General features: G+C 35.6%; 1 protein-coding gene across 1 annotated transcript in view; it reads left to right on the top strand.

Moving 5' to 3' along the window:
* The window catches only part of IGF1 (insulin like growth factor 1), a gene marked incomplete at both ends in the record, with an annotated part of 51,845 nt that extends 24,889 nt beyond the window's left edge, over window positions 1-26,956 (top strand). The window contains 2 exons of the mRNA XM_084286302.1: window positions 15,530-15,711; window positions 26,897-26,956. Coding sequence (XP_084142428.1) covers window positions 15,530-15,711; window positions 26,897-26,956 — 242 coding nt within the window. The remainder of the gene's footprint in view (window positions 1-15,529; window positions 15,712-26,896) is intronic.
* Between the last annotated feature and the right edge of the window lie 511 nt (window positions 26,957-27,467).

Genomic DNA, 27,467 nt, shown 5'->3' with positions numbered 1-27,467 from the left:
TGATATTAAAAGGAGCATTATATATTTTAATTCTAGTGCTAAGAACATAAACCTTTCCTAAGTCCTACTTATCAGTACAGTGACGTCATCCTGGAGTAGGGAAAAGGATAATCTTCCTTGTTGCTGCTGTAATTGAAGAATGGCAAGGAGTTCTGTTAAATATACCACACACTGTGCAGATATGTTTCATTACATCTAGTCCTTTCTTTTACACATCCATAGGGTGGATTTTAAGCCATATACTGCTTTCTGTATTTCCAGTATCTTTTCTCTCAATAACAACGACTTGTTCCAAGCATTTTTCAGCACTTCCTCTCTGCTCTTTGCCTTCACTCCACCAGCTGTCACTCCAGTGACATTTCCCAAGCATGAAGCTGACAAAGAGCAGGGTAGAGCTTAAGTGCTTAAGCTGTGGAGATCAGTAGCAGTATTTTAAAATATCAACATAACTCCATGTTTGGGGAACAATTTCTGGTATCATTACTTGAATGGACAACAGTGTTTACCACACAAGCAGTTGCACAGGCTATGGTTCATTTATTTCAAAAGCTCATAAAAGGTTACCGAGCTATACCACATTGATACATTTTGTCTGTACATTTGATGATTTTCCACCATAATATTTCATTTAAACTAGAAATTAAGAAAGCCTACCCTGATTAATAATAAGGGATTTCTGCATAGACAATTAAGAAGCTATTAATAATTTAGAAAGGAGGTCAAAGGACAGCATGCAGGACAGATATTTGAGAAGTGTTGCACTTCCTGATTTGCAAATATACCCTACCAACTCATTTTTCAAATTCCAGAACTATATTTACAAATAAAAATGATCAGAATGATCCAATCTAAAAAGGAGGATTTATCACAGGGGGCTGCCTTCCTCTAACAGTTTAGCTTTCTTCTCACTTTCTACTTCTTGTCTGTTACTTGAGCAACTGCAGTACAAGATCCAAATACTGACAGGAAAACTGTTGTAAGGTGCAGTGGTAGCACAAGCGTTTACTTCAGTGTGTAAAAGTACTGGTCCCACTACTTGAATTAAAGTAGCTCTGCCACTTGAACAATACAAAGACAAGTTTATTTGATTATTAATAGCCTCCAGAAATCTTAGTGAACATGATTCTGGGAAGTGTTCAAGACATGTTCAAGAAAAGTTCAAGTCATGTTCCAGTTTGCCAGCTGGATTGAATATGGCATTTACCATTCCCATCTGTACCTATAAACAGATCAGGGAATGAATCCTGACTCCCCTTTGCTCAGCAGCATCTCCCTAGTGTTTCTCTTCTTAACACCCCTGTGGTGAGGAGGATAAGGCTGAGTTTCAACAGGCCACTCTCACACTACCCATAAGGCCGCAGCGTATCTGCAGCTCAGGCACAGCCTTATACTGGGCCTTCACCTTCCCTTTTCCTTTCTCCTTCTCCTTCCCTTCCTCTTTCCCCTTCTCTGTGCCCTTCCCTTTGCAGCCGCGGGTGGCGGCTACCGAATGGCGCCGGAGCCCCCTAGCGCCGCCCGGCCGCCCGCAGCAAGGCCACTGCCAGCCTCCGGCCTTCCAGCCCCACAAGAGGGCCTGCAGGTGCAACGAGTGTCAAATCTCCTGGCCCTTAACGTTTAGGGACCAGAGGTTCACATGGCCAAAGCTAGTCGAAGTGAAATATTACAAAACCTTGAGAACGATACAGAAGTAAACAACGGTCCCTGTCAGTTTTGCTTCGATTTTTTATTACACCTTCACATCAAGAACTATTTTCACAATGCATTTGAAGGATAGGAAGCCTTTTTGTAGACCCTCAATACCAGGGTAAATTTTATCTCTTCTGTGCCAATCACACAAATCTTCTGAAGGTCTAATCAGTGCGCTCTAGAATATAATTAATACCCAGGAAATTCCAGTGATCAGATCTATCGGCTAGCGATACTACTCCATTACAACGGCTCCATGTCTCTATCTCCTATGACATAGAAACAATTCTATATATATGTCACCACAGCATATAATTCATGCAATATTCTCATTTTATATACAGCTGAAAACACAAAAAGCCATTACTGGGGCAACACACACCACAGTAGTACCAGTGGTATTCTATGCAAAAGCTGCATAGCAGCTGCTGGCAAAAGATCAGTCATGCACACAACAAAAGACAGACAAGTAGAGAGAGAGAGAGATTCAGTCTCATCCAGGTCAATGCTATGCAGCTATTTCCTGCACCAGACTTTTGGTTTATACTTTGTATCACTAAGATTAGGAAAAATAAAGAAAAAAAAAAACAAACACACACAGCAACGATGACACTTATGTTCACTGTATTTCATTGTCACTAATTCTAAATGTGATATATGTTAAATTTATCTGTTCTACAAAAAAAAAAATTTGCTTTTAAGTAGTATAGAGAAAGCTTTATGCAGTAGTTTATTTTTGTAGTTTTAATCTTTAGAGTGATCACAGTTGACTGCATAGCAGTTTTATGATGCTGGATGGGAAGTTAAAACAATTATGAAGTTTAAATTGATAACAACTTATTTAATGACCTGCTGTCTAACTGCTAGAGGCATAAACAAAGATACCTAGAATGCTGGAATGAATTTAGGAAATTCATTAGAAAAGTTATTAAGTGATATTACAAAGAAGACGAGATGGAATGTATGAGAAGCATAAGCAAATGACAGATGAGGAGAGATTGCATATAATTAAGCAAAATCACAAGAGATGCAGTTTAGACAATCATTTAGAAGCTGAGGAGAGAAAACAGACTCATTTTAGACAAATGTAACTGTGAAATTGACTTCATTTTACTTCCAATTATCATTTTATCCTGGATGCTAACCTGAAACTTTTCTGAGTTTCACAAATGAGGAGAATGAGATCTGCAGAATTAGTGTCATCCTGGTTAAGGCCCTTCAGCTGGAAATCTCACAGGAACAGCCGCTCTCACTAAACTTGCTGAACTTCTCTTCTCTCTTCCAGCCAGGCTGCACAGCCTCTTTAGGTTATTTCGGCACCTCCTTTTCTGGCTAGGAAAAAGGAGTTCAGAGGAATGTAAAATGAAAAACAAGGGGAAAAAATTAATCCAACTTTCCCAAACCACAGAAAACTTTCATTTAGTATACATTTTGACCAAAGTTTCTGTGAGAGCAACAGTCGTATTTTATCCAAAAATTACTCTGAATGGAAAGAACTCTAAGCAGTTTTGATACTAAATGACTAAGAGAGAGAAACACCATGCTGTCAGCCTCTGCAACCACACTCTGAGTGTATAAATGCTAAAAGTGCAGGAGATTGCAAGTATTATCACAATTACACAATAGCGATTTCAGGAGGCACAGTCAGAGGAAACATATATTAGAGATTATTCTGTTTTGTTATGAAATTTTAGTGCCTAATGATAAAATTAATTTGAATGTGTTATTAAAAAATAAAAAAGCTTAGTAGATGTGTGTCTGTTACAGTTGAAAATGACTTAACCTCCTCTGGACACTAGCCCATTCCTTTAGTTGTAAGAAATTAGACAGAAGAAGCAAAAAAGATATTACAGGGAGTATATTTTTTTTGGTGTGGAAGTATTGTTTCTAGCTATTTGATTTGGTATATATCAATATTAGATTTAATTGTAGAACTAACTACAATTAACTACTTAAGAAGAGGTGTTTGAAAATATTTATGATCTTATTAAGTAAAGTTTTGGGTACCAACAGAGTATGCCCAAAATCCAATTTGCTGTGTACTGCTTGACTCTTAATGTCATGTTTGAATACTAGATTATTAATTTCAAATACAGCTAATAACTTGCAAATGCAAAATTAAATATCTAAAGACTCAACAAAAATATTTGAAAAGGCCTTAATACTGATGTCTATATCCAAGAAATACTTTCAGGCACAACTCAAAATCTGTTTCCAGAGAATCAACAACTTTATTGAAAATCCATCATGCTTTGAGATCTAGTAGCATTTTAAACTATAGGTGTTAAATGCTTGAGAATTATAAATGGCTGTAATTTCTAATGAACAATACAGGAATAAAAGATTCTTTAGAAATATACTTCATGACATTCACTTGATTCTACTTTTTCATTTTCTGTGATACCATGTAGGCCCTCCACTGGCCAAGTAAGCATAAGACAAGTTTTGTGGGTTTTTGTATGTTATTTTTTTCCAAGAAAACCATAGCTCCTGAACAGAAATATGCTCAATGTGAAGTGGACATAATGACATGCAAAGTCACTGGCCACGTTGGGAAGAATGATTCTCTAGACTGAAGCACACCTAAAAATGTTAACATGTACAGTCACTACTAAGCTTACATATTAGTGTAATGGTAAGATAAATTAAAAAGACTATACCACTGTAACTTATTCACCCCACTTATTTTCTGCTGAACATGATTCCTTGATAGGATTACTGCCTGTTTGCAGTATAAAACTTTACTGCCTATAAGCCCTTCTATCTTCAATGATCCTACAGAAATTGTAGTTTTGGTGTATAAGATGCTATCCTGGAACCAATTTCTGCCTGCACTATATCAGCATTACTTTGATTATGATCTCTCTGCATGTCTTCAGTAATAAGAAGGTGTGCTTGGTTGTCAAGGAGAATAAGAGTAGTTTCATTTATTAGTCAGCACTGACTTCTTTTTCTTTATGTCTCTGTCACTGGAACTTATCCTCCTAGCTCCTATTGCAGTATTAAATCACTAACAAAAAAAATGGAGCTACAACTGGTAGAAAACCAGTGTGAGTGAAAGGTGAATCAAGCATAGTAGTATATTTCAGCTAGATTTAGCTAGCTGTTGTTTCCAGATACAACTCACTGTCCCTCTCTCACCCCAGTGACTTCATCCTCACTCCCTAATGACTATGTACATCACTGGAAAGTTTCACTTTTTCTTTTATCTCATTAGACAAGTTAACAGGAGCATCATGACCTCAAAAGAATGCTTTCTTTCAAGATTAGATTTTTTCATGACCGAACAAGTCAAAAGTAACGTTAATGGAAGACAGGTATATGGTTAAGACATTGGCCTAGTGCTTAAGTTGATGTAGGTTCAGTTCCTGGCACTGTCACAGCTTTCTCCCGTGCAAATAATTGATAGCTAGATTCCATAAATATTCCTGAAACTAAGTAGTATCTTTCTGTGCAAAGAGCTCTCTTTATTTAGGATAAAGTACTGTTTAACATCAGTGAAGATAAAAGAATCTAACTCTTAATCTTTCTGTCTTAATTCCCCTTCAGAATGCAGTGGTTAATTTGTCCTCGGTAATCAGGAACCTTGAAATTCAACCTTCATGAGTAAAAGTATCCCAATAGCCCCAAAGTAGCAGACCATTAGATATAAGTTTTCACATTTGCAATGTTGGCCATAAGAAAACTACATGCTTAACTGTCATAAAAAACATTGTCATCTTACCTGTGCTTATTTTTTTTTTTAAGTAATGAATGCTTCTGGCTTCTAGAGAAAGGTTCAATTACTGAAAGTCTAAACAAGACTCAGACAATACTTTCCAAATTACTGCACAAGTACAAAGCTGAATCTTGATTATTTCTTATTCTCGATTGCTGCATAGAGTAGTGTACAAGGTTGGATGCTTCTTGCTGACAAAGCCCTTCACAATGATATCAGATCTCAGTAAACAGAGCCTATAGCTCCAGAACTGAGCACATATTGGAGTAAATCTGCTGAAGTTAACTGTATTAGACAAATACAAACCTCGTGTGAGTGAGAAGTGAGCCATGCCCTTCCTAGTTTCTTCTTTCTCCCTCTTTTCTGGTGTCATATTTTTTCTAATGAGGGAAAGAAAAACGTAAACATCTGTCTCTATAATAGATTAGATAACAGTGGCCTCCTCCTAATTGCTTACACCCTGGAAGGACGACTGTCATATAAGTAGAAATAGAAATTGTAATGTGTCACAGTAGCTGCACCCATGGATACAGTGAAAGATAGAGAAGACAGATTAATTTCAGTATTATGCAACAGCCATTCAAACTTTCTCCCTCTAACTAGTTGATGCAGGAATAAGAGTGCCATGTTTGTCATTTATTATATTCTTTCATTTCCCACAATACAGCTGAGAACAAGTACCTTGATAAAATCCTGGTTACACACTGCAAAATATTGTATTGTTTGTTATGCAGTCAGTAGGATTAACTCTGGGAAACAGTCATTCAGTTTCACGTTGTACATCAGGATTCTTTTGTTCTTACCTCCTTCAGGGAATCACATCACATCCACTCCATGCAAATATCTCCAGATGCCACTAAGATGAACTAAACTGTAAGATTGGAAGGCAAAGCAAGCAATTGTTCATTATCAGCTTGACGCCAAGCCCACTAGGGGCAGTGGAAGTCTTTCATTGATTTTAATAGATTTTGGATCAGGTTCTATATAAGTAGCTTCTGGCACCTGATTCATAATCCTGGCTGCACTAAAAGATTTCCCAATGACTTCATTGATGCTAGAATTTCACCCAATTACACTTTTTGCATTTTTATTCATTTGACAATCCAAATAAATCAGAATTTTACATTGGCTATGAGATAAGAAAGGCATGGAAGGTCATAACATGATTGATCATCCTTCTACCACACACAATGGTAAGCAGTAGTTATTTATTGTGAGAGCATATACAAGAAAAAGAAAGAACATGTTCTCATTATGGATGGATGACTGTATTACTGTTGTCCTCCTGGATGCACTATAGTGGGAAATATCCAAATGTAGCAATGACCTACTGGTTTCTAATTATCTTGTCCTAAACCTCGATAAACCTGCCCATTCTTGCAGTAGTGAATTTCTGTCCAGCAAAGCATTTCCCTTGCCAAAGTATATATTTTTTGGCAGCATCTGGCACTTTCCAGCCCTGGAATCTGACGTAGGCTTGTAAATTGTGCTAGGTTGGCAAGGTTTTCACCCTCTAGAGCACTGAATTGGTGTAAAATAATACATTATATTGTTTCCCACTCTTTCTGCTCTTTTTTTTTTTTTCCTCAAAAGAATTCTAAACTCTAAAATTTCCATTTCATATCCCAGTGCAACACTCAAAAAACTATAGGTCTTTCTCTTCACACGTTGCAACTGGCTTAGGAACTACTGTGTGAAGGAAGCATAATGGCTCTATCATATGCTTAGTGTGCTTCATGGCCTCCAAAGCAACAGTTCCATAAAGAGGGCAAAGTACGGTGCAGCTGCATGTAAGAGTAAATTGTTACAAGTGCTGTACCTCAGAAATAAGTTTAGGCAAAGAGGATTTTTATTTTTATTATTATTATTATTTATTTTTATTTTTCAATTTAATATACAATGAAGAAAAAAATGTTTCTGAAAGAGTATTTCTAAATGAAAAATCAGCCTTCTCCTACTGTGTAACAGACTGCCTGGTAAACAAAGAAACACAAATTTAAAATTAAGACACCTTTTGGGATAAATCTACATTTGTTGGGTAATGAACTTTACAAAAGTGAAATAGTTGTTTTATTCACCACTTGAAATGTTAAAGAGTTTTCAGTTTTTCATAAGGTGCAGCTTATAAAAGTTAATTACTCAGGGAAAATTCTCCTTGAGTAATTAAGTCAAGACTTAATAGATTTCTCTTATAGAGGAGTATTAAATGAGCGCCTATGCTTTGCCTGTCTTACTTGCCTGGTATTTTAAAGGACAAGGACCTTAACAGCAAGTAAAGATCTTCTTGCCTTCTTGACTCAGTAATTAGTGCGATCCAGCATTCTACAAAGCAGTAGCTCTCTTGCAATATCTCACTATTAACAAGTGCATACGCTTTCATGAAGATTTTACTTGTGCATACTGATAAAGCTTATCCTCTATTCTCATGCATATTAAATTAGACTTCAGAGCTAGATCATCCATTCATTGAGCATTTATAAATGCTAATATATGCTTATTTTGATGAATACAAACAAAAATCAGTCTAAGCATAATTATTTTTTTGGCACTGACAAAACATTGAAGGAAAATGGAAGCTAAATATTAAATATTGTAGCTTCAAAATACATGCAACTTATTTACATGAAAATCAGATTTCCGACTTTGCAAAGTTGAAATCATAAGGTATTTCTGTTAAGGCACTTTACAACAGGTCATAAGATTTGTTTTTTGCTTGCTTGTATGTTTGTTTCAATACTTCATAGAAGAATCAAAATAAAGGCATTTCCCACTGATTGAACATTGACTCATAATTTTCCAAATACTGATTTGAAATTCCAGAGTACTCTCAAGAAGTATTCCTGATATAATATTAAATCATTTGTCTAAGATCGTGAGGAGATTAAAAGTGATATCAACACACATATTTTGCATACACATTTATTTATAATGCACTATAGGGAAGGATACTAGCCTTACTGTACAAAACATAGTAAAAGAGGCATGGAGATACATGATTAAATGGCAGACTGGATGGGATGCTTTTTGGAACAAATATGGGTCATCATATTTAATTGCTAAAATGGAAATGGAAATGGATTCATACTCCATCAGCAGCATATTTTGTGATTTAGGACAAAACACTTGCAATGGAAATCATCTTGTTTGACTTCAGTTACCTAGAGGTTATGTGTATACTCTAAGAGAAAATCAGGTAGCTTTATATCTAGTCAAAGAAAGAACACAGGGTCTTTCAGAGGACAATTAATTTTGAGTAATGCATCTAAAACAGACTAAGCCACTCAGACGTACCTGCCTGTTGACTACCTTAAACTAGACCCCTAATTTTCAGATAGTGAAACTGGGTAAAATGAATGGCAAACTCAGCATCCCTATTTGCCACCAAAAGGCCGACACTACCTGGAAGTCAAAAATACTTCAAGCCACCAGCTCCCAGCCTGGATCCAGTGTACAAGATGTTGTAGTTCTACATTGCAATATAGCAGTAGAGAGCCTCGTCGTTGTTCAGGCATGGACAAATTCTCTCTGGCTGACCTACTGCCCCTCAGTATGCCTATATACATACAGATATTGTAGGCTACAAATTGGACATACTGGTAAATGAGAAAAAGAGTTTGTCATCACACCACTTTGGAGGATCACTTACAGAAACACCCCAAAACTGCTGTCAGTGCTTCAAAATTGTACAAATTATATTACCCTGATATTTTATAAGAAACATATCGAGATTCTCTGGTCAAAAAGAAAATCCTCACAAGATCACTGTACACTAGTAGGTCAATAGCCTTTCATGTTACTTTAAAAGCTGCAGTTATAACCAAATGTTGACTCTATTAGTAGGTTAGGAATATGGTTCACTCTTTCTCAGATTTATTATATTTTTCTGAATTACAGTCTAAACAGCATTCTTGAGTTCTACTCCTGGGCTGAAAAAGACACTATGTACAGCACATATAAAGAGTCATATAAAACCTCGAGGACACAATACCACAGTTCTTTCTAGAGTCCTCTAAAAATAGTTTAGTTTTGTGTTTATTCTGGGCTGTTTCTCATGTCATTTCCTCATGCTAGCGTTACAACAGTAGATTTTAATTCTCTAAAGAATGTCTAGGTAGTTTGACAATTGAAACTTTTATAGTCCACCTACACCAGTGCTTCTAACATTGAGGCCATCAGTCTAGCAGAAGCAATGGTAGCATCAATGAAATATTTGGAGTTGGGGGGTGGGAAGAAAACAAAGAAATCAAGCATAAACCAGCCCTACTGAATTACTCCACTGGCTTTGCATTATTTAAAGGGAAGTGCTGTTAGTATAGAAGCCAGCTGTTTAACTATTGGAATTCTGGAACTTGGCCTGCTTTCAGTGAACTTCAGAACAGTGTGACTAAACTTTGTATCTGCTTGTAGCACATGGAAAGAAACATTCACATATTTGGTACAGTAGATTAAATGAGAGCCAAAAAATCTATTAAGTAAACTTTGACCTACATGATATGAGACCTCTTTTGAGCCTGCAACTGACAAAAAAGGAAAGAAACCTCCAAGGAAATCAGTGTACATCAGCAAAAAGGAATGCCTAGGACTGTTATATGTCCACAGGCAGCACTTTGAAGGTTGAGTAAATATAAGGAACTTTTTGATAACAGCTGGAAGGCAGCAATGAAACTGTGTCAGAAGGATGAGAATGAGCTATATGGGTGCCCAGTATATTGACACAGACGAATCAGTCAGTATTTTAAAGCAGTATCATCAAAAATTAAGGAATAGAATACTGATATAAAATGTGCAGAACACACAGCCATTTATTTATTCATATGGATTTCGGTCTACAGATTAAGTTGTTAGTTACATTAGTCCCTGTGTAGGAGATCACTCAGACGTGTTCTTAATGTTGAATATGTGCCCAACTAACTGCGCAGGAGCTTGAACATTTTCTTAGATCTGCATACATACTTTGATAATGATCAGCTGGGACCATTTTGATCCTGTAGTCCTTCGAGAAGAAGATGAGCAGAGTACCAATAATACTTGCAGAAGTGATAGTAATTACTTGTAATTCTTGATCTCATCTTTGCCTGTAGTAATGATATACACAGCAGCACGTAAGAGGACAGCAGTAATTTCAAGTTTATTGATCTTAAATTAATGTAGGCACTAGACACTTCTGAAAAGTACAGCCCAGAATACTGATTACTGAAAAATAATCATTTTTTCCTATTAATTTCTATTCACTTTATTTACCTGCTATACAGCACTTCAGATAATATCAGTTTCTATTTCCTACAGAATTTAAGGATATTTGATTAGGTAGGTCTTTCAAAAACCTTAGGAAAACTTTTTTAAAGGGAAAGTTAAATAATATCATTTAACTTCACAATACTTATATTATTCTTTTAATGAAGGATGAGTAGCTAGTACGCCATGCAATACATGAATATTTCAGTCTATAAATAAATGGTGTTTCATTGCTGACCACGTCACTGATGTGTTAGTGATTTAATTCCAAACTCATTACATTTTCCATAGAGGTTTTTAAAACTGCTGTAGGACATTATATCCTTCTTGATAAAATGAACATTCTGTCATAAAGAAGAACTTGTCTCTGGTCTGGCTAAAGTAAAAATAATTTTGAAGTATGCTGAAATTTTACCTGAAAGATTCTAAAATTCAGGATCTGCATTAACTATTTAAACATACAATTACACAGGAGGAATGTTGCTACTGATTACTAAATAAGGCAGGTAATGCTTCATGGGCTATTCAAGGTATTTTATCAACTTTATAAACAGTTGCATTCAGATACTGAAGGGTAAAATAAATTGCATATGATCGCACAGGTCAGTAGCTAGATGTGAATAAAACTTAGGACTTTTTAAAGTTTGGGAAGACAAATAAATGTGGATGGGAAGACATGATACACAAATGAATGAGATATATTATTAAAGCTACAGTACATCCCATAGTTCCTCTACTTCATGTGTAGTCAAATCAAATGTATTGCTGTGAAAACGACCATATTTACCAGAAGGTCATAGATTTCACAATACAAACAATACTGATACACTCACAGAATGCTATATATCCCATTGCATATCACTGCTTTTTTTCATATGCCTTCAGTAAAAAAAAAATAATAATAATAATTAAGGAAAGAATGCATCAGAATACATAATTGAGCAAAATTTAAAATGGCAAAATACGGGTAAAATTATGTAAGTATAGGCTTGGCATGGACAAATTGGGAAGAACTACTGATTATTAAAAAGGATGAAGGACTTTCCAAAAAAAATCACCTCTACCAACCAGTTCATCTTTGGCTTATTTAAATGCTAAATGTTAACAATGATAAATAACAAAGGAGGTAACAAATTTTTGAGACTTTTGAAACTTTACATTTCCTTTCATTTTTCCCATTATAAACCTTCCTTATACAAATGGATCCCATAAATATGCTGCTATCAGCCAATATTTCTTCCTAGAGGAACATGCTGACCAAAATATACCACTAAGAAAAATTACCCTAGTAAGTGCTCTATAGAGTAAATAATTGGCTTCAGTAAAGAACAAGAACACTTGTTTTACAAAATGACTTTGCAAGTTAGAGTCTAGCAACTCATGGAAGAAAGACTTCTACTATCAAGTTGTGTTGTTAACCTGTGGAAGTTCTTAGCACAGATATTTCGTCTTATTGACTTTAAATTTTGTCACTGATAACATTGTCTATCTATTATGAATGTCATGAGGATCTGACATCTGTGTGATTCTTAAAAGTGCAAAATAATATTAATCCTAAAACATGCTATTGGCTTGACAGTTTTCTAGGTAGAAAGATCATGGAAAGCCAGTTGAAACTAATAAATAATCTGTCTCTCTTTATTTTTACTATTATCAGTCATGGGATGATAATAGTAAACACATGATTACAGCATGTCAAGGGATCAACTAAACCTAAATGCCTGTTAGCTTATGTGAAATACCATTCAAAATAAAAATCATAGAATCATAGAATGGCTTGGGTTAGAAGGGACCTCAAAGATCAAATAGTTTCAAGCCCCCTGCCACAGACAGAGATGCCTGCTACCCACTTGATCATGTTGACCAAGGCCCCATCCAACCTGGCCTTGAACACCTCCAGGGATGGGACATCCACAACTTCTCTTGGCAACCTGTTCCAGTGCCTCAGTACCCCTACAGTGAAGAATTTTGAATATCTAATACAAATCTATTGTCCTTTAAAGGTTTAAGACCCTTGCCCTATCATTTATCTGAGAAGAGTCCCTCTCCATCCTTTCTGTTAGACCCCTTTAAGTACTGAAAGGCCACAGTGCAGTGGCCAGAGCTTTCTCTTCTCCAGGCTGAACATCCCCAGCTCTCTCAGCCTTTCTTCATAGGAGTGGTGGTGCTCCAGCCCTCTAATCATCTTTGTGGTCCTCTCCTGGACTCACTTTAACAGGTCTACATCTTTTTTGTTCTGGGGGTCCCAGAACAAAATGCAGTACTCCAGGTGGGGCCTCATGATGGCAGAATAGAGGGGAACAATCACCTCCCTTGATCTGCTTGTACGATGTATTTGTTTAAGACAAATTGGTAGACTGAGAAAAGAAAGGTGAGCTTAACTAATCAACAGTTCATGCCAGTTCAGCTGGATCTATTAAGAGAAGTTACACCTTCATATACAGGAACAGAATTTGCCCTTCCATGTTTTAAATGGGAGTAAGACAAAATGTTGAAGAGCTCCGGGTATCCAACACAGTAATGACACTCCAGATTTTATCATGACTGCTGAATTTCAGAAGTGTTAGGCTATGAGAATCAGATTAATAGGCTTTAGAAATATTTCCAGGGAAAAACTTGTAACTTATAACTCAGTGAGTGAAAATGGTCTGGAAAACAAAACAAAACAAAAAAGACACCAAAACAAACAAACAAACAAACAACAACAAAAACAGAAACCACCAACTCTGTATCTTTCCAGTGATACACAGAAAACAATGCACACACACAAATCAAAATATTACCATAATCTACTCCTGGCTTGCTATTCTCTTTAGTCTTATGAAACAAATTATTTAGCAGACAATGTACAGTATAGAGGTCCTCAGTGGATTGCAATATACCAAGTAAGCATGTTTTTCTTTTTGTTTAATTTATAGTCCCTGGAAAAAGACATTTAAAAACCTATTGTCTGGGTTTACAAAGCTCATGGGGATAGTTAGTTCTTAGCTGACTGTACTGCTGGCTAAAATGTTAGACATACTTTACCACTAGAGGTCTTTTCATTTACGGATGTACTGAGGCCTCAAGGGTTCTTTGTCAGTGGACATATGTTTTAATCACAGAGAATTGCAAAATGCAGTTGTTGTCTTCAAATTGACAACTGCAGACCAGGTACATGGATATTAATCTAGAATTTGCTGTATAAGCATAAGAGGCAAGAATTTCTCAAAGAGAAACTGAATTTCCATCTTTGTTGATTTGCTCTTTTCCTTTATTTAGCTTGAGTAATTTCTTAAAACTGAATTCCTTGCCAAACCCTGTAAATAATAGATTTAAATAGATTTTAGTCACAATGATAAAAATGAAGGGAAGAAAGAAAGAAAGAAGTGAAAGGGGAGAAAGAGAGGGAAGGAAGGAAGGAAGGAAGGAAGGAAGAGAGAGAGAAAGAGAGAGAAAGAGAGAGAAAGAGAGAAAGAGAGAAAGAAAAAGAAAGAGAGAAAGAGAGAAAGAGAGAAAGAGAGAAAGAGAGAAAGAGAGAAAGAGAGAAAGAGAGAAAGAGAGAAAGAAAGAAAGAAAGAAAGAAAGAAAGAAAGAAAGAAAGAAAGAAAGAAAGAAAGAAAGAAAGAAAGAAAGAAAGAAAGAGATAATGATTGAGCTGACTGAATCAAGTTATTTCATTTTTCTTGGCTTTTGGTGAAATATTCTTTCCTTTTTTCCATATTTTGGAGTTTTATCCAATGTGTATCGTCTCTAAATGGAAACATTTAATGCTGAAAATGTCAAAACAAAACATTTAATCTTTTCAGAATTTTACTGTCTGAAACCAAATTCTACCAGAATTTAAAAATAGATGTAGTAAGTCAGCAACTGCTTTGTGTGTGTGTGTGTGTGTGCGTGTGTGAATTTACTGTTCTTTCATTTCTCATATAATAGAACAACCACACATCCAACTGGGTTTTATTCAAACGTGTCCAGGAAATAATGGGTGTGTAATCTTTGCATAGTATGGCAGTGAAATCTCTAGTTACTAAAGAAATCAGAAATCCCAGGGAAAAGAAAAAAAAAGAGAGAGAGAGAGAGAGAAAAGACAGTTTGACAGTTCTGTAAATGGAAATGTCACCCTTTACTGTAGCTGAGTGAAAAATGCAATTAAAAAAAAAAAACAAACAAAACAAGTATTTCCCACAGATGCCCTGTAAAAACACAAAACACAGGAACAATCATGTTATGTCAGTCCAATTTTCCATCTTGTGTAAAGCTATATAATATTAAATACTGTCTGTATCTGTTCCATCAACCATCACCCTATTTTTGCTGCATATCATTAGTTACTGAGTTACCTCATTTCCTGTTTCCCATTAGTTTTTGAGCTTGCAGATCTTAGACCCTATGCAGTTGTATACAATATTTATTTCCCCTTTGGAGCATACTCTCTCTTCATATAGTGGCTCAATGAAGCCTTTTTCAATAGAAAATACTTGCCTACTGCACAGGCATAATCTTTAAACACCAGCTACCTCAATCAGCTCAATAATTAGATTTCATCCAAAAGCTAAAAAGTAAATTCCCTTTGCAAGGCTTCTAACTGCCAGATTACAGCTTCCTTCCTCTCAATTTTCAATGCCAAGACAGTTCAAGAAAATGTTTTAATAATACTCTTCTAAGAAGATGTAAGTTTGCTCAAATGCTTAAATAGCAGCTATCCATAGACAAAGATCCAAGCTGGCCATTTCTAGGAATATCTTTGGAAGCTGTATCTAAGGACATTGTTTTAGAGCAGATACACACAGGCAGCCTCTACAACTGTCATTGGTGATTCAGTTAAAATAATGCAACTTAATATGAATGCTGCTGAGATCTTTGCATTTTCTTTCTAACATAAAAACTTTCCATTTGTGTTTTGAATAGGTAAGCCTACAGGGTATGGATCCAGCAGTAGACGCTTACACCACAAGGGAATAGTGGATGAATGCTGCTTCCAGAGTTGTGACCTGAGGAGGCTGGAGATGTACTGTGCTCCAATAAAGCCACCTAAGTCTGCACGCTCTGTACGTGCTCAGCGCCACACTGATATGCCAAAAGCACAGAAGGTAGGCCAGGCCAAAAAATAAAATGCTCTATCTATTTTAGGGAAGGAAAATTGTGTCAAGGCTGATAATGTAGCAAACAACTGATGTGTTCTACCTGCTAGGGACAATAACAATTAGTGTATTTTTGGAAAAAAATACATGGTAGGAAATAAGGAGGAGATGAAGTGTTCTATCTCACCTCTTAGAATAAAAAAGTGGATTTGCTAAGCTAGTAATTATGAGAGCTTATCCTGTTTCTGGGTATTAACTGACAACTACTCCCATAATCCAATCATAAATAGCACCTAAAAATTCCTTCAAAAAGAAATCAAACTGAGTGTCAAAAAGAAATCAAACTGAGTGTTTATATACTCATCTATCCACAAACTACTCACTCATCCTTCTTTCTAAGGAAGAGGTAGAATGAGTGGTCATAAGTGCTTCTGTTATTCATTTCATTGTGTAAATGAACAATCTTTTTTTTTTCTTTCATCATAATTTTGAGTTTTTATTTTTTTATGTACCTGAACTAAATGAATTACATTCATTACATACTTAATTTTAACTATTTAATGATAAAAATGTATGTTCTCCAAGCACTTCAAATATTCATTGGTATAATCTGTATAGTTCTGGAGTTCAGTGTATCCAGATATTTCACCTTGCTGTATTAGATACTGTACATATATGTAGTTAAATCTCATTTATCTTCAACAGAACCTGTAGTTTAGGTAACAGATCTTAGAATAGGCTACCATTAAGCTCTCTCCCAACTGTCTCTTCCATTTGAGTTCTGAGTATCTGTTTTACATATTATCTGTCATCTTCTGCCTCCAGTGACATATTTTATTTTTGTTCACAGTTGTAATAGTTCCAGCATCCATTTCTTTTATATAAACTAATCTATAAAAGGGAATCCATTTCACCTCTTTCTCAAGAGTGTTAAACCTTTTAAAGGAATTTCTATATGCTTCTTCTTGGGAAGTATCGCCTCAGACATGAGTATCTCAAAAGACTCACATGACAACAAGTGAAGTCTACATCAGGTAGAGCTCAAAAATGGACAAGAAAACCCTGTGGTTTATTCCTATCTGGGCACACAGATATCTAAGTCTTGTGGAAAAAGAAAGACAAAAAGAAAGATGAAAACAAGCTTGGCCAGTAATCTCCGTGTTTCCTCCCATACTTGTTACTTTGGTGATTGGTAAAAAATTCTGTAACGCCAAGTGAAAGGAGAGGAGATACCTGTTAGCCCTCTGATAGATACCACTAACATAACACTTTCCATGGAGGGCTAAGAATTATGCCATTCTTTAGACAGATGTCTTTTTCTTTTTTGGTAAAAGGACAGACAGGGAAATATTTTCCTTATGAACTAGAAAGGTCAGAAGAAAGGCCTTGCATATTTGAGCAGCAGCAGAGAAGGGGGTGTTCAAAAGGGAACTGTATGTGGGAAAAAATAAGAGTGAGTATGTAGTAATTGAGACAACTTAGATGCAGAAAAAAAGCATCCAGGAAATGAAAAGGAGAGAAGACAAGAGGTGAAAGGGACACTAAAAAGCAATGTAGAGCAGAGGAAAATAAAAGAAAATGAATTAGATTAAAGGCTCGAAAAGTGAGAAATGTTGAAGGACTGAATAAACCATGTTGCATCACACATAAAACACAGAATTTTGAGGTAAGGGGAGAGAAAACAAAACTAGAGAAAAATTCACATTAAAGAAAACTATTGAAGAATAGTTTTCAGGAAAACTATTTTTTTCCTAAAACAGGAAAAGGAGAGAGGTGAACAGAAGCAGAAAAATTATAAGTGCTTCTTGAAGGGAAATTGGCAATAAAATAATAGAAATCTGATGGGAAAAAAAAAATCCTTAAGCTCTGTTCATGGGTAAAATTAGATTGAGGAAATAAAAAATACAGAAGCAGTAGGAGGAAGTATAATTCAGATTTATGGTAAATAAGGAATATATAGTTAAATGAAACAATGCATTAAGAAAAAACTATGTGAAAAGGCTCTAATACATATTCTCAAATAATTGTTTTTTCTTTCATTTTTCTTTTTGCCGTGTACAGGCCTCCATTAAAGAAAGACAATGCCATGATTTTTTTTGGATAGGTTCCCCCAGTATTATATTATTTACATATATAAATATATATATATACACACACAATATAATATATAATATATATTATATTATATATATTATATTGTATATATTATATATAAATATATAAAAGTATATATTTATATATATATTATATTTAGCTGATTCATAACATTGATATTTACTGATTTTAACAACAACAACAACAAAATACCAAAGACAAATTATTTTTCCAAGCTGAACAATTTTTTTTCTGCTTTAGAATATTTTCTCTGTGAATATTATCTTATACATAAGGCATAAATCTTATAATATATATAGAGAATTATATATGTAAGATAATATATGTATATGTGGTCTCTGCATTTTCTTATTTCAGTATAGCATTTAAGGCAGGATTAACTGAACCATATAATATGTTCTTTCACACAGAACATCTCAGATTTTGTACACAATCAGGTTTTCTTGCCTTTCATGCTTCCAATGTAGTTTTTATTTGGCATCTGCTCATAATCCATTTTAATAGAAAAATCATGGATTTTGGCTTTGGTTTAAGTGTTTTTATAGATGGCCTAGCTTCTTAAGTCCTTGAACAGATCATTCCTCCTATGTATAATTTGGTAGAACCTCAGTAAACTTATTTCAGTAGAGGAGGGTTGCTCTTCTGTTTATAAGTCATATTGATGTTGATCTTTAGTCATTTCATTACGAACAAATGTACTACACTACACACACAAATCTCAGTGATGAGGGGTAGGCACTGAATGATTATTGTGGCCTGGGAATCCCCAAATGCCTATTTGCTGATGTAAGGCCAGCATCAAAAAACAGATTTAATCCAATTACAGAGACTGTGTGTGTAGAGTTTTGTTTGTTTGTAGCTAACAAACAAAATATTTCTTTCTCTACAGGGTTGTTATCTCTCCTGTTCTAAGACCTTTATTCACAAATAAATATATAGGTATATTGAAAACTAAAAACCAAATAATTAATATACATATTGCACAAAACATGCTTCACTTATTCACCAAAAATAAAAATAAAGTATTTAGAAGCACTTTGTTATTGCCACAGCTGCTGTAAACAATAGAGCACATATCCAACCTTAACTCTATCCTAATTTAGATAGCCAGCTTCCACCATCTCTGTAATTGCTCTTTCACAGTCAGCCTACACCAAAATTACCTTAAACTGGGGCAGCCAATGAATGCACCAGACATGCATAATTGCTTGCACAGAGAAATGAAGTATGCTTCAGAGCACAATGCTATAGCTACAGGCTAACCACTCCAAAGTCTCTAGTGAACAGATGGGATAACTCAGATTATCTTTCCAGCTGGATTTCAGCACTATGGGCCTTAAGGAAGTTGTGAACTACAGAAATATGTAGTTTTTGTTAGTGCCCAGCAGTCAAACATCCTTCTCAGACGTCTATCTAAAGGATACCAAACTCTCACTAGAGCATGTGTGCCCTACTTCAAAAGAAGTATCTCCACTACTCCCAGAAATATTTTATGCTCTTTGAGTCGTAGCCTACAGGGGTCACCAAACCTGCCTGGGTCAGCAGCTGTGTGTAATGAAAAAAAAAATATTGCAATTTGAAATGCATTTTGAGCCTTCAAATTAACAACTGATACAAGCTGGGGAACATGATAGTCCATAGTGAAGTAGCAGCTCTGCTTTTAAATGCTCTGAAGCTGAAACAGAAGAGATGTTATTTTCTAATTTTTGGTGGCAACTGGACAATGGTTGGTCAATAAGAAAATGTAAAAATAGTTTTTTTTTCAGTAGCCATCATATGTAGATGTAACAATCATATCTGCAACAGCAATTATGCAAAACCAACACAGCTGGCTAAGACTTAGTAAGCTGTTTATATCTGTTGGTTCTCTTCTGAATGTGAGCTGCAATGGTAAAACAGAATAGGCTCTATCCCTATAATCTCCATTCAACATACTCTGTGTTCTAGAATATGTTGCCCTGATCATTGAGAGTCCTCAGTACAACAGCAGCTGTCCAGAAATACAGAAATGGCATAAAATATGTAAGAACTAGAAGTAATGAAATTGGTTTCTCCAATAAGTTTTTAAAGAAAAGTTAAGTGATTTAACTTGATTTTCACTTTAGTGTTCAGAGTGAAAAAAATAATAAATTAAAAATGTTCAGGTCAACTGTTCTGGACTGTTTGCGGAAGGGAAATAGAATTATCTTACATTCCACTGCAATGCTAAGGCCAAGGCCATAAAGACTTTTCTTTTGTTTATTTAATTTGATTTATATACTTTATATTACTAATATTCATGATTTTTTCTATGTCTCATTATTACATTGAATTAAAAAAAAAATGTTTTGAAAAGCAAAAGTCAGATTTTTCACAATGGAACTGCTAGAATTGATTTTTTTTTTTTTCCAAAGGAAAACATTTTAATCTCAAAATAAAGCTTTTTGGTTTACTAAAGCTCTATTTTTATTTTATTTTTTGTTTAATTGACCTTCATTAAACTATTTTCAGCCTCCACAATACCTTGAATTTCAAAGAATTTAATATCACTTTAAAATCCCTTTTGCTTCTAACCAAAGCTACTGAAATTCAGTAGTTCACCTTTTTTAAGGTGAACTACTTAGTGTAGTGAATTAAGGTGAATTAATTATTAATGATAAGGTGAACTTATCATTAATTATGATAGTATTCAAAAACAAGATCCCAGTAAACTAAACAGTTAAAATTCCATAGAAATAATATTTATGAAAATATTTGCATACTTAAACAAATAGCAAAATTTAGCAGGATCAGAATCCAGCAAGTAATTCCTTATTCTTTTAAAGAATAAGGGAAATGTGAACATTTGATTGAATAATCCAAACAATTTCCAGGATGTCTTTTCCAGTCATTAAATGATTACTCATGAATTCAGTTTATCCAAAGCTTGCTTTGTTCATTTGCTCATTACTTGAATTCTCTTTTAAAAGCTTTGTTAGAATTGTTAGTGTTAAAAATAAGATACTTAGATACATACTAACTACTCATCTCACCAGAATGGTTAAAAATAGGAAATCAACTGCATATTACAAATCCATTATAAAAATCTACCTCTGTTGCAGTTAGTTATATATGCAGTTAGTTATATATATAAACAAACATTCATAAAGAGGACACACGTTAATCATATGTCAGCACATTTCTAAAACTAAGAGAGATGTTCCTGAACTTTTAACAAAGAGAATAGGTGTAAAACCAAAGCACATTATAGATCAAGATTTTTTCTTCCTCCTAAAACTATGAGAGCAATTGCTGACCTTGTTTTCAGATTAGAATCTCATTTAATGAGCAAATACTGATGTATTTGTATCAGCTAGTGAGGCAGGAGTAAGGAAGAGGGAGAAACTTTCAGGTTTTGAACTGGAAGGCAGAGTAATGGTTTAATCTATTTTTACACTAAGTTTATGTCTTGTATTTTAAGCTGTGTGAAAGAGGAACAAGAAGGAGAATTAATATTTTATCTTCAATGTACATGGTTTCATCTAGCTTTTCTTTCTTTCATTATTCTATTTTCTGAGAAATGCTAAAAAAAATATTTTTTTTTGAGTCTATTTATTCTTAAGTGAAATGAGTTTTAACAGCAGTTTGGAAAACTGGTGAACAGATCTTTGAAAAACAACTGTTCTCTGTTCAAGAAAAGGAAATCAAGCTATTTCCACAATAATTGTGTGTATAAAGGAAGACTGTGAATTGGAATTAAGCAGTGTCATAAAACCAGTGGCAAAAAGTTCTTATCAATAAGACTACAAGATACTTTGAGAATTAACACATGAAGTCAATACTGCAAAGGCTGGTTAAATCCAGTAAATAAAGAAGAAGGAAAGAAAAACAAAACAAAACAAAACAAAACAAAGTAATTTCAGGTAATTTCATGCCATTACCTTGCACCCTAAGCAAAAAGACCAAAGAGGCATACCTCATGATATAATTTTGGTCTTCCTCAAATTTTTATTCCTTATCCTTCTTTAAGCCTTATTTGTGGAAAATACACATAAATGTATTATCAACGAAGTACCAACAGGAACTGGATTCTCTCAAAAGATCAGATGCTAGCTAAAATCCTTTCAGATTTTATCTAATCATCAAATTTAAATAAATAGTAAGCAGAACTGAGAGAGAGGGGCAAATATGTTAATATTTTTACTTTATGAAAATGTCATTAAGAAAATAGAAAGCATATTGCATTATTTCACATTATTCTTTCTAAGATTGCCAGTATCTTCTGTAATTGGCTCTCTATCAACTCACAGGTACATTTACAGACCAAAATATGCACAATGGCAAATCCTAATTTGTTGTACATCCATGCTACTGTACATCAAAGACAGTGAGGGAAGCTTTAGGTATAGCAGATAGAAGTTGGCTTCTTCACTTCAGTAATTTCAAAAAAAAAAAATTGAAAGCAGAATTTGGCCTTTTTCACTTCAGAAAATTATTTCCACACATTGCTTACTTTAGTCTTATTATTTTGTTATTGACCACACTGCCCACAAAACTAAAAAGCTTTCAGATCGACCTTTGCTCACTGCTAAGATATCATATCTTAAATAAAACTACAAACATTATACCTCACATCTATTATCAATAAAGCAAGAGATTGGCTTTTAATGCCAATATGAGGTTTGAAAGTCCGTTCTAATAGTATAGGATTGATACTGTATGCTTCCCAGTAACCTTCATCTTAGTTAAATGACCTTCATTGTCAGTGGGGCAGTCGTTATCCTAATGTTAATGCTGCACTGTCTCCAAAAATCCATGTTTAAGGTGGTAGGCTTAAAGTCTGTACTTCTCTGTTCACAAACACTTATGCAAAGTTGACGTTTTGCAACTGACATCTTAACATGCTTACTGTCTTTGTCCAGATCTAAATATCAGACCAGAGGACATGATCATTAATTTATTTTTAATTACTTTTTCAAAGACTAGAGAAATAAGGCACAATTTTCTATAGCAGAGTAAATGCAAATTTAAAATCCTGATTCAGGCATTCACACTTGTTTTCAATAGTCTCAACATTGTGTACTTTGAAAAAATATGTTAGATGTGTCAAAGGACTTTCCTGCATGCATGTTAATGCTACCACCAACAGTGCCACTTCTATGTATTTATGGATCAAAACATTGATTCCAGGAGATTAACTACTCTAAAAGCAAACTACAATCTCCCCTCAATTTCAAAGCTACCCTGTGTGTTATGACAGCTCTTTTGCCACCTACATGCCACAGCTGAAACCCTGCTGCGTCATGGTATTTGCGTTATTTCAATGGTTAAGCCATTTTGAAGTCAGAAAACATTATCAGAGAGAATTTATCGCTTAGATGCAAAATAGCTGTTGTTTTATAATAAGGTTCTCAATTTCCTTCTTATAGATCATGAGTGTGCAGCCTTTAAGAATATATCACTTTTTTCAAATAGCATGTAGTTTATAATTCTTTTCCTGTATCCTGGTGAGCTTTCCTCAAAAGGGAGAACCTAGGGCCAGCAGTGATAAGGCTATTTTGCTTTGTTACTATGAGGAAAAAACAAGGCAGATGAGTCAAGGAATTACCATATTCTTAGTGCATTGTTATGAGATAAACACTTAGAATCATAGAATCATCTAGTTTGGAAAAGACCACCCAGATCAACAAGTTGAACCATCAGTCTGACCTACGGAGTCCCATCACTAAACTATGTCCCTTGGTACCACATCCATACCTCTCTTATATACCTCGAGGGACAGGGACTCCACTACCTTCCTTGTCATCCCTTTCCAGTGCTTGATCACCCTCTCCATAAAGAAGTTCTTTCTAATATCCATTCTAAACCTCCCCTTGCACAATTTGAGGCCATTTCCTCACGTCCTCTCACTTGTCACCTGAGAAAATAGACAGACACCTCCTTGCTGCAGCCTCTTTTCGGGTAGTTGTAGAGAATGATGGCCTCTCCCATCATCCTTTGCTTCTCTAAGCAGCCCCAGCTCCCTCAGCCACCCCTCACAACTCCTGTTTTCTAGTCCCTTCACCAGCTTTGTTGCTCTTCTCTGCATATGCTCGAGCAAGCCAGTATCCTTCTTGTGGTGAGGGGCCCAAAACTGAAGACATTATCTGAAATGCAGTCTCACCGGTGGCAAGTTCAGGGGGACAAACACCTCCCTAGTCTTGCTGTCCATGCTATTGCTGTTGCAGGCCAGGACACCACTGGCCTTCCTGGCCACCTCAGCACACTGCTGCCTCATGCTCAGGTGGCCATCGACCAGCACCCCCAAGTCCTTTTCTGCTGGGCAGCTTTCCAGTCACTCACGCAGTACTCAGCACTTACTCTAGTTTAATGTCATGCCAATAGACTTGAACAATTTATCCAGCCTATCCAGATCCCTCTGCAGAGACTTCCTACCCTCAAACAGATCAACATTTCTACCCATCTTGGTGTTGTCGGCAAACTTACCGAGGTTGCACTTGATCCTGTCACGTAGATCATTGAAAAAAATGTTAAACAAACCATTGTAGCATAAGGCAGGATCCTTAGCAGCGTAAGACTCATTGGAAGTGCTGCAATGATGCTTTAAGTGAAAATCAGTGAAAATTGAAGGGTTCATCCAGAATGAGTGCTTCAAGGTGAAAACTAAGGTACAAATTAGGGAAAACTAAAGACAGAAGGGTAGTTTTAGAAAAACTGGAAGAGAAACAAGTGACCAAACAACAATGTGTGTGTGTGTGTTTGTATGTGGGAGGGGGGAGGAAGGGGGATAATAATGATAATTTTTGGATAAGCAGAGTTCTGTTGAAGTTTTTGTTTCTATATTCAACCCATCCTAAGAAAATTATTCCATAATGCTAGAAGTAAAATTTGATGAAGACAAGCCCAAGCCCATATCCTATTGAACTGATCACAGAAATAGTGACTAGATGATTCATCTCTTTCTCATTTAGTGTTGGATTTTGGGATAAGAACATCTACAATAACAGATTTCCAACAAAGAAATTTCTTCGTTATGAATACTTTATTATTAACAGATTTGGCTTGTCAGTGATGATAATTTTTAGTTTGGCTCAATGTTATTACTCGTTGGTGGTATGATTAATATAGTGCTTGTTGGTTTTGTTGGTTTAGTTTGGTTTGGCTTTATATTCTAAAAATAGTAATTTAACTCATACCCATTAGAACACTATTTAAAGCCAGTGACAATAAAGAAGCTGTATGCGAGCTTAAGTTTTGTGATCCTTTGTCAGTTTATGATTTATTTTAAGTTTAATAGACACCACAAGCCAATGGAAAACTTGTATATAGAATATTGTATATAGGAAATCATTAAAAAACAACAAAAACAAGCTACCGTAATGCACTAAATCAGCTCCCATTTTCCTTCTGTCTATTGGAAAAGCAGATAATATTTCCAACACTTTTAAAAGTTTAGAGGAGATTACATTTCTTTTTCTACAGCTAAAATAGAAGACAATACAGTGGTAGAGCAACACAAACAAGCCTTTCTCAGGGAGATTTTTTATGTATGTCTTTTTTTTTTTTTTTTTTAAGGACAACAGACTTTTAATAATTTCTGTTAACCAAAAATTTTACTTCTGATGAGGACTATAAATATGGAGAGTCACTTGCTAATTCTGCCTCTAGTCTGGTACAGAATGGGAAAAGATTTGAGTCGAGCTAATATTTACCAGCATGGTTGTCGTGGTTTAACCCGGCCGGCAGCTAAATACCACGCAGCCGTTCGCTCACCCTCCCCCCTCCCCCTCTGGGACGGGGGAGAGAAATGGAAAGTGAAGCCCGTGAGTTGAGATAAAGACAGTTTAATAAGACAGGAAAATAATAATAACAAAATAATAATAACAATAATAATAATAATGATACAATGGTGATAATAGGAAAGTAATAATAATATGTACAAACAAGTGATGCACAATGCAATTGCTCACCACCCGCTGACCGATGCCCAGCCTAACCCCGAGCAGTCTGGCCCCCTCCCCCCGGCCAGCCACCCCTATATATTGTTTAGCATGACGTCAGATGGTATGGAATACCCCTTTGGCTAGTTTGGGTCACCTGTCCTGGGTCTGTCCCCTCCCAGCTCTTACTGCACCCCCAGCCTGCCTGTTGGCAGGACAGAGCGAAAGGCTGAGGTGTCCTTGGCTTGGTATAAGCACTGCTCTGCAACAATTAAAACATCGGGGTGTTATCAGCACTCTTCTCATCCTAAGCCAAAACACAGCATTCCACCAGCTACTAGGAAGAAAATTAATTCTGTTCTAACTGAAACCAGGACAATGGTAAATGAGAAAATCAAACCAAAAGATGTATATCACAATGTTCAGTGCTTCTGGAACCTGGCCTGTGTATGGAAAGAGTGAAATGAGGGCATTGTTCATTCCAAAGCCCTCTTGATTTGCCTGACACATCTCTCTGGTTATGAAAATACAACTGATTTGGCTGCAGATCCTGCAGTGAACCCACACTTTTTACCCCACTAAAGGCCTTATCCAACAGAAACCTTACACATCTAATATGCAGCTTATGCAACATGTAGGTAACAGTCCCACTCAGCAATTTTGAAAACCTCTACTCACTAGGTACCAAAGCCCAGGAGGATCCATAAATCCTGTAGTTGCAAATTTAAACTTCCCTGGCCCCTATGCATCCTCCTTTTTCAAATATCGTTGTTCTAAAAGAAAGAAAATTTTTGGTACCTACTGCATATCTAAGCCCATCCATATTCCAGTATGAAGAGATTTCCTCTTCCAAAATGCTCCAAAGTAACAGTTTCGGTATGGTAAGGTTTCTCTGTATACCCTTACTATGCAAAATATAGTTAATGTTGTAACTACTCAAATCAACAATGACAGCAATCAAGATGTTTATGCCTAGAAGAATGGGGAAATGAGAGTACAGAAATTTTGTATCGTCAAGTTCTCTGTGAACTGGCAGAAGGGCTCTAATAACTCCAGCGTTGCATTCAAGATAACCAGGATAACTGTTTTCTCACTAATCTATGTTGTGTGGTCATTCAGAATACAGAATATTTAAACCCATATGGAATAATTTTTTTTTTTCTTTTCTTTCACATCTTCAGGAAGTGCATTTGAAGAATACAAGTAGAGGGAACACAGGAAACAGAAACTACAGAATGTAAGAACATGCCATCCACAAGAATGAAGAATGAATGTGCCATCTGCAGGATACTTTGCTGTAAATAAATTATTTGTTAAACATCAGAAGACTTAAAAAAAAAAAAAAAAAACAACAACTATGGTTTAAAAAGCTTGATGCATTCTCAACCAATGGGCATTCTCCCAGTGAACAATGCAACTAAACATTCCAATATTAAGTCTTTTAGAGAACAGAACATTTTAACCAGCCCAGAGCTAACATATTCTGTGGTTGATATATTACTGTTTGTTAACCTGTTTTAAATGTCCTGCACAAAATCTCTTAAAGTCCTGTGCCCCTCAAAAGCCTACAAATTTATGGGCCTTTGATGGATCCAATTGCACTAAATTAACCTATGAACACTGGCTGCTGGAGTCATTCATCAGCCTTGTCTAAGTGGTGGTTTTTTTTATTTGCACTTCTATACAAGCAACAGGCTGTTTGTTTTACAGTGTCTGATAACATTGTTTGTCTACCCCTTCATATTTGCACAG

The sequence above is a fragment of the Netta rufina genome (genome assembly GCF_964035555.1).
Source record: "Netta rufina genome assembly, chromosome: 1".
NCBI lineage: Eukaryota > Metazoa > Chordata > Aves > Anseriformes > Anatidae > Netta > Netta rufina.
This window is presented reverse-complemented; position numbering and strand designations above follow the sequence as displayed.